The 7,979-nt window shown below is 57.0% G+C and overlaps 3 protein-coding genes across 3 annotated transcripts in view; 1 reads left to right on the top strand and 2 right to left on the bottom strand.

Moving 5' to 3' along the window:
- Nucleotides 1-946: 946 nt before the first annotated feature.
- Nucleotides 947-1,747, top strand: OT_ostta12g00790 (Haem oxygenase-like, multi-helical; the record flags this gene model as incomplete). Its single annotated transcript, XM_003082180.2, has 1 exon — nucleotides 947-1,747. One exon carries the CDS (start codon nucleotides 947-949, stop codon nucleotides 1,745-1,747), a length of 801 nt encoding a protein of 266 aa, XP_003082228.2.
- A 403-nt stretch (nucleotides 1,748-2,150) lies between these two features.
- On the bottom strand, nucleotides 2,151-6,071 carry OT_ostta12g00780 (unnamed product; the record flags this gene model as incomplete). Its single annotated transcript, XM_003082179.2, has 1 exon — nucleotides 2,151-6,071. The coding sequence occupies one exon, from the start codon at nucleotides 6,069-6,071 to the stop codon at nucleotides 2,151-2,153; it is 3,921 nt and encodes a 1,306-aa protein (XP_003082227.2).
- A 721-nt stretch (nucleotides 6,072-6,792) lies between these two features.
- The window catches only part of OT_ostta12g00770 (unnamed product), a gene marked incomplete at both ends in the record, with an annotated part of 1,623 nt that continues 436 nt past the window's right edge, over nucleotides 6,793-7,979 (bottom strand). Inside the window, one exon of the mRNA XM_022982820.1 lies at nucleotides 6,793-7,979. This exon is cut by the window's right edge and continues 436 nt beyond it. Coding sequence (XP_022840045.1) covers nucleotides 6,793-7,979 — 1,187 coding nt within the window.

Below are 7,979 nucleotides of genomic sequence, written 5' to 3'. Positions count from 1 at the left end.
GAGGAACCATCCGTTCTCACATTTGGTATTGCGCTCGGCTGAAAAGCCGATGGCGCGAAGCTACGTGAGACATGCTAATAGCTGAACGCCTCTAAGCTAGAAGCAGTCCTCGATGGAGCACTATCTACCGGTCCGTCGTTAACCGACTACGTATAGTTTATGAATAGCATTGCGACCGCAATTTTGAACGGCCGGACCGATACATCCTTTGTAGACGACTTAAATGCGCTGCGGGGTACTGTAAATAGCAGAGTAGCCTTGCTGCTACGATCTATTGAGGTTCATCCCTTGCAGCTAAGATGTGTTGTTCTTTTCAAACAAGAACACACCCCTCCCCATTTCCATTTCCTCTCTGACAGAACCGCACACGCGGGTGTTTTTACCACGCACTAAAAACGCCCGCGTCAGAGCTGAGACAATGGAACTGCGGAGGGCTGTGCTCTCGACGCGCGACATCTCTGCAGCATGCACACCAACATCATCTCTGGAACACGACGCACTCGTCCGACAACCGACCGTCCGCGAGTTCATCAACCAGAGGCGGTGTTGGTGTACCCACACACGCGGGTGTTTTCACCATGGAGAAATTCACACACAAATGCTCTCTCACGTGTGAGCAAACAGTCTGATGATGACCACCCACGCGTGTCTGTGTACCCACACACGCGGGTGTTTTCACCATGGAGAAAATCGCACACAACTGCTCTCTCACGTGTGAGCAAACAGTCTGATGATGACCACCCACGCGCGTCCACGGGCGATGGGTCGCGACGAAGTCCCAATCAATCCGCGTCCGCACCGCACATCGCGCGCGCGCGGCCGCGTCGATCACGCCAACCTCGCGCGCTCGCCTTGAATCATCAACAGCCCGCTGTCCGCGCGCCGAGTGGGATCGCGCGCGGTGGGTGGGGTCCGAGGCGTGGCGTGGATGAAGGCGAAGGAGACGATGGACGACGACGGTGGTGACGTGGCGGACGTCGACGTCGAGCTTCGCGCGCGCTGGCGAGCGGCGATTGGCGCGGAGACGCCGTACGCACGACTCGTGTTCGATACGCCTCGCGCGCGCGCGGTGCGCGAGCACGACAACTGGCGCGCGCTGTCGACGGCGGCGGCGGGCGACGACGTCGACGCGGATGATGGGTTCCGCGTCGCCTTTAAGCGTTACTTCGTCAGCGATTACGTCTTCGTGGAGGATTTCATCGATTTGCTCGCGCGCGCGCTCGCGTCGGCGCCGAGATTTGGGATTAAGACGTGCCTAGGGGGGTTTTTGAACGAGCTGCTGCGAGGCGAGGCGACGCTGTTTCGCGAGTCGTTGCGCACGCTGTGGAACATTGACGCGGATGACGTAGACTCGCTGCGAGCGATAGGTGATGAAGATGTGTCGATGGCGATGTCGAAATTTCTGCGGCGTATTGCTGATGATGGCGATTGGTTGTCGCGCATCGCCGTCGTCGCCATCGCCGAGGGACTGTACTTGTCCTGGGGACTGCGCGTCGTCAACGCAGACGTGCAAAAAGTCGCGAGTGGGCTTGTTGACGGGGCGAGCGCGGAGCGCGTATTATATGCCAAGTGGGTATGGCCGCTGCACTCGAGCATCGAATTCCAACGCGCTGTATGCGCCTTCGTGGAGGCGTTTAATGACGCTTGGCTTGATGCGGACGAAGGCTCCAGAACGCGTTGTGAAGCCAACGTGCGCGAAATGTTAGACTTAGAGCTGGCGTTCACGGAGTTATTGTCGTCCTCGTAGTTATGTAATCAATGTGCGTACTTAGATCCAACGCACCGAGCGACGCGAGTGTCAACACGAGAAAACGCGTTAAAGGTCACCACGGGGGTGGATGTCCGCGTCGCGATCGTCGCCGTCGCGCGGGTCGGTTCGATCGCGCAAGTCAGTGACTCGCGCGGTCGGTCGCGTAACGACTTCGCGACTTTTGTGTGCTACTCGCGTAAATATTCTTACAAGGGTTTTCGAAAATACAATATGTGCCGAGATATTTTTTTGCGGCCTACTGGTACCTACCGGTAGGCCGACGCGACGCGACGAGGCCGCACCACCCACGCGTCGGTTGCTATAAGTATGATGATCATCGTCGGTGGACGTATGGAGTTATTTCACGCGAGCTGACGGACGAAACCGAAGACGAGCGGCGTTACGCCAGGCGTCTAAAGTGAAACTCGTACGCGTGCGCGGGGGCGGGGGCGAGGTTTCCGCGCCCTCCGCCTAATCCGTTGCCGTTACCGCGGCCGATCGATGCAGATTCGACGCGGTCGATGGCATCGATGGCAATGTCGAGCTGTAGACCTCGGGCTTCGGAGCGGCCGGTGCGGCGAACGCGCAGGAGGACGCGCTTGCTTCCGTTGGCGCGTCCAGCAGAGTGGAGGACGACGTCGTCGGTGTTGGGTGAGTTGGTGCTCGCGGCGTACCAGGAAACGATGCCAGAGTATGTTTCCATCCATTGATCGATGCTCGCGTGCGTGTTGTGGACGTAGAGGTTGAGCGCGTAGGTGCCCGTGGCGAGATCGCCGAACTGGATGCCCGTCTCGGTCCAGTCGAGGCCCAACTCGAACGTTTTGACGAAAGTCGCGACTTGGTTGAGACCAGTTCCGCTCGGAACGTCCGATGGGAGCGGGGAGAGCTGACGAGGGAACAACCGACGGAAGTGAAAGTTGTACATCGCGTCGCCACTCGTGCCGCCTTCGATTCTCGCCTCGAGACGAAGACCCAAATTTTGGGTTCTCCACGTTCTTCGAGTGCGGAGACGAATCAATTTATCGCGTCTCCCGCGACCACCGGCGTGGAGGGTGATTTCATCGCTCTCACCGTTGTTCGTACCGCCAGAGTACCACGACATGATGCCGCTGTAAGTCTCCGTGGCCTGACCGCCGCCCACGGCCCAGTTGGACGCGGCGTAGAGCATGACCACGTAGGTGCCTGTCGACAAGTCGCCGTAACCCACGCCGACATCCGTCCAACCATCGCCGAGCGTAAACGTCCGCGTCTTTTGTATCACTTCATCCATGCCGCTTTTCGTTGAAGTGCTCAACGTGGCTTGGGGATGTGGATACAAAAACGCGCGAGTAAACGTAAACGAGTACGTCGATTCGGAATAGGTGCTCGTCGTCGCTGCAGCTTGGAGCGTCAACTTGCCATTCACTTCACGAAGAACACGTAATCGAATGTATTGATCGTTGCGTGCGTGACCGGCGGCGTGAAGGTCGACCTCGTCGGCGTCGTTGGAGTTTGTCGTGTCAAAGTGGCTCCAAGACATAATTCCCGAATACGTCTCAGACCACTGCCTCCCACCTGCGGCGTGGTTGTTCACAAACAAGGTGACGAAATACGCACCAACTCTCAAGTAATCGTCGCCACGGATCCCGACGTCTGTCCACGTGTCCAAGAGTCGAAGTCGCTTTTTGACGACGACGCGATCGGCAGCGATGGGTTCAGTTCGGATGCTGGAAACTTGCGCCGCCGGGACTGCGGATGGAAGCGAGCACGTAATGTGCGACGTACTCTCCTCTTCACACACCTTTGCATCGCTAGATTGCTTCTCGGAGCACGCATGAAACACATCTTGTACGTGGAAATCACCCTCACTGTCGTACACTCGCGATATGTCGTCGCTAAAGTCGTACACGATGATTGCTGGATCTGCCGACAGCCCCGCGTCGCCGCCGTGCTCCAAGCCCTCAGCCAACGCGGCGCCGGCGTCTTCAACTTTGCTCTTGGCAGAATTCAAAAGCGAAGCCGGATCGTCCGTCGGTAGAGGTTTTATGGCAATGACAGCGCTGACTTGCGTCTTTGGGATTTGTAAATACCCTCCGATACCCGCGTAACTGAAGAGACATTCTTTCTTGATTGCCGCGCTGTAATCCCAATCTGTCCACATCGCGATCAGCGTGTTTGCGCCTTCTTCGTGGCACATGACGTCTTTTTCTTGCAGTGCGACGAAAGCGTCGAGACCAACGTACACATCCTGTCGCGCCGACCCTTGTGGTCCAGCGCATACCGGCCCAGCGCACAACCCGACGAAAAGTTTACCCAACTGGGTGACGAGGCCCACTTGAAGTCCGGACACGACGGCGCCCGAAGCCGGGCTTTGCGCGAGAACCGACGGCGTACCAGCGGTGACTGAGGGCGTTTGAGAGAGCGTCAAAGAGATTGGAAAGTCTATCTCGACTTCTAATTCAATTTCTCCCTTCATGTCGGTTCGGAAGAAGTACGGCATATCGATCGAAAAGTCCAAGTCCGCGACCAACGCGAGGAGTGGACCGGCGATGGGAATGTTCATGACTTTTGACACCGAGTTCGAAGTCACGTTGAAAAAGTCCTTCAATATTTCCCCGTCGTGAAAGATGGAGTGTTCAGCCTTGAATGCCGCGGTGAAAGCGAGGCCCAGAGAAAATTCTGCGCTAACCTCTGTGCCTTTCATCTCATCTAAAGCCGCCATCAAATCAGACGTGAAACGGTCGAGTAACCGAGAAAAGTTCACCCCGAGGTCGGCTGCATCACGTGTTTGTTCTGCAGAGTCTCTCGTCGACGCTGTGGGTGCGCGATGTCGGTTGAATGTGGACGGGTCAAGCAAGAGATCGTAAAGTTGCGAGATACGCTCGAATACCTCGTCTTCTTTCGATGCAAGCTGATCCTTGTATTTGAGCTGTAACGCACGCAAGTCTCGCTTCTCGTCAACGCTCAGTAAACGTCTTCCACCGAAAAATGTGCCGTCACCCAACTTTTTTACGTCATCGATAAAATCTAACAGACCAGTACTCGAAATGGTTTCGTCGACAAAATTGGATACCAACTGCTGGAAGGCGCTCGAAAGCTTCGTAGACACGGTCCTGGGAATGTGCAACTTTGTAAGTTTCGCGCACGTTCGCATATTGAGATGTGGAAACTTGATCAACATTGGGTTTGGGGCGTCATCTTTAAACTTTTCGGGCCAGGGCATGAGGTAACTCTGCGAATCGTAATCGTCCATGCCTTGAAATCCAATGTCAGTGCAAGGTCCGTCGCCAGAATCGTCACTCGCACCCAACGACGCACGTTGAGCCTCGTCACCGAAAAGCGTCGGCGCGCTCGTCCACACGCGGGACTCTACGGTTTCTCCCCGAAACACATTTGCCAAATCCCGTCGCACTTCGACAAGAGCGCGTCGTTTGTCTCTGTGCGCTTGCTTGGACCCAAGGTTCGCGGCGGATGCACTCGAGACGTGATTGAAGGATTTCATAAACGCATCATGGATCGCACCGGCGAGATTTTCGACATCCAAGCCGAGGAACGGGGCAATCGCACCTTCGACAAGTTTTCGAATTTCGCTTTCCAGATTGTTTGCAACGTTTTCGAGCGCAGACTGCGCGTCGTCAATCGCGTTCATCACGTCGTCTGAAAACGCGTCCAAACTCTCGAGCGCTTCCATTGTGTGCGCGCGCGCCATTTGTTCAAACTTCAAAGCTTCTTCATGCCATTTCTCCACCGTGTCGCGGATCCCCGGAACCAAGTCTAAAACTTGGTTTACGTCTGTCGAGCGCACCAAGTCGGTGTACTTTTCCAGACGTTCCTTGGCTAACCTCGTATAGAAGGACACATCATTGCGCGCGCGTATCGCTTTGTCTTTCCAACTATTGACTTCCGCGTGGAGACCATCGACGAGCTTCTCAAGGCCTCGCACCTTCCCCGCGAGCTCATCCGCCTGATTTTTCCACTTGTTCACCTCCTTCTCAAGGTCGGCAATCACGTCGTCCCACCACCAACCCAGCGACGCCGTCGTTCGTCGCGACGCGCCCGTCTCGCTCGCCCCATCCCCGAACCGATCGACCGCAAACGCACCCAACCGTCCCCGCTCGATCGTTGTCGTCGTCGTCGTCGTTCTCGCGCCGGCGTAAAACGCCACCGTCGCCGTGGTTGCCAACACCAAAATCAACGCAGCCGCGCTCGGCATCGTCATCCATCGTCCCCGTCGACCGCGTTCGCGATGACGTCCGGATCCGTCGTCGTCGACGCCGATGGGTAACAGCGCGTCCGTTTCGTCGCCGACGTCGGCGCCCACCGCGCCGTACGTCGACGCCATCGCGAGTGCGTCTGGCGTTGAATGATATTTACACGCGCGCGCGCGGTTACATCAATCGATCAAACAATCCTCGGTTCGTGACGCTCGACTCGACTCGATCCGACGCGACGCGACGCTCGACTCGACGCGACTGAACGATCACGATCGATTGACGCCGAATCGGCGCGCTTGATCGAGACGACGCGTCGTCGTTCGTCGTCGTCGGGGTGCCGCTTCGCTTCGTTTGGTGCCTAATTTGTACGCGTAAACAGTACGCAACGACGACGGGCGACGACGACGGGCGACGACGACGGGCGACGACGAGGGCGACGACACGGATAGTCGCGCGCTTCGAGCGAACGAGCGAGTCATCGATCGAGCAATGCCAGGAGACGATGACTCGAATCACATCGAATCACATCGAATCACGCACAGCCGTCGCTGAGACGACGGCGTAGTCGCTCCGGACGCCACGGTTGCTCAAAAAGGGCGTGACGCTACTGTCCGTGGAGGTCGCGTCCATCGACGACGCAGCGACGATAATACGCACGCTCAGCACTCTTTTACAACGGTCGCGGCACACGCTCAGCGTCGAGGCGGAATGTGTGCGATGACAACGATGCACTTCCTATTGTGCGCTGATAGCACGCGTGTGCGACGAACGCGCGTCTGATGAGAAGACGAAAGAGGGCGCAATTGGAGAAATGAACAATGCGATGTGAACTTCAAGGGAGAATCTATCTTAGTGCTTGGCTGCGGCCTCGGTGTGCGCCGCCTTCGCAGCAGCGTACGCGCGCTCGACGTCCGTGTCGGCGTTGAGCTCATACACCTGGTTGAACGAGTAGGGATTTTGGGAGAGCTTGGACTTGAATACCTTGCCCCCGCACGTGGCGGTCGTGGAACTCATGACAAGTTTAGTGTGCTTATCGTCCGAGCCTTTCGCTGGGATGAAGACATTGGTGAAGACAGCGCCATCAGGCAAGATGAGTCCCTCATCGGATTCGTCCACAACGTTGTACACCACGCAGTTGTGTGCACGAATGTTCTTCGCTGTAACGTTCACGAGCAGTGAATTGGAAATATCAGCGTTCTTCGTGCGAACGTGAGAGACCACGGATGAGGCGACGTGACCGGCGTCGATCTTCGAAGCGAGCACGACGGTGGACTCATCCACCTTGGTGGCGCCGAGCTGCGCGTCGACACGTCTCGCACCCTCGGGGATGCCGAGATACAAACGCAGCGACTTGGCCTCTTCACTATCGCCGAGCGCCAATAAGTTGTTCTTCATATACAGGGCGAGCAAGCCGTAGTCCCACCAATACGAGCCCTCGCCGACGTTTATGGCGCCAAACATGCCCTTGTCTGGGTGTGCGGCCAAAAGCTTCGCCCGGAACGCCTGCATGCGATCGTGATGCGATGACGATTGTTCCTCGGCTTCGCCCTTGGTCGACATAACCTTCACGTAAGCATCCTTACTGAGCGTCAAGGGCATCCAGAAGTGCGGATCGCTATCGAACTTCGCTGTCTTACCTGCGATTTCAATTTTGAACTCTTCGAGCAAGCCGCTAAGCAACGGCGCAGAGAGTGAGAACGAGCCGAGGGACGGACCGACACCGGCGACGGAGCCGAACGACTTCAATAATTCCGCCGCAGTATCGTAACTCACCTTCTCCACCTGCGTCGCCTCGTTCGCCTCGTTCACGGCGATCAAGCCGTACTTTTCCAACCCTCGCTCGCGCCACTCCTCTGCCGTAGGCATCGGGCCCATGAACGCCAGGATGTCCGCGTGATGCTTGCCACTGGCTCCATGACCCGCGGCGGGAACGAAGATTTGATCGCCCCAGAACACACTGCACCGTCCGGCGCGCTCGGAGGCGTACCTACCCGTCTGCCGAATGACTGCTTCAAGGATGGTCAAGTTTTCCTTGC

This window comes from Ostreococcus tauri, assembly GCF_000214015.3.
Source record: "Ostreococcus tauri WGS project CAID00000000 data, contig chromosome 12, whole genome shotgun sequence".
In the NCBI taxonomy this organism is placed as follows: Eukaryota; Viridiplantae; Chlorophyta; class Mamiellophyceae; order Mamiellales; family Bathycoccaceae; genus Ostreococcus; species Ostreococcus tauri.
The sequence above is the reverse complement of the archived record's forward strand: the minus strand, read 5'-3'. Positions and strand labels throughout refer to the sequence as shown.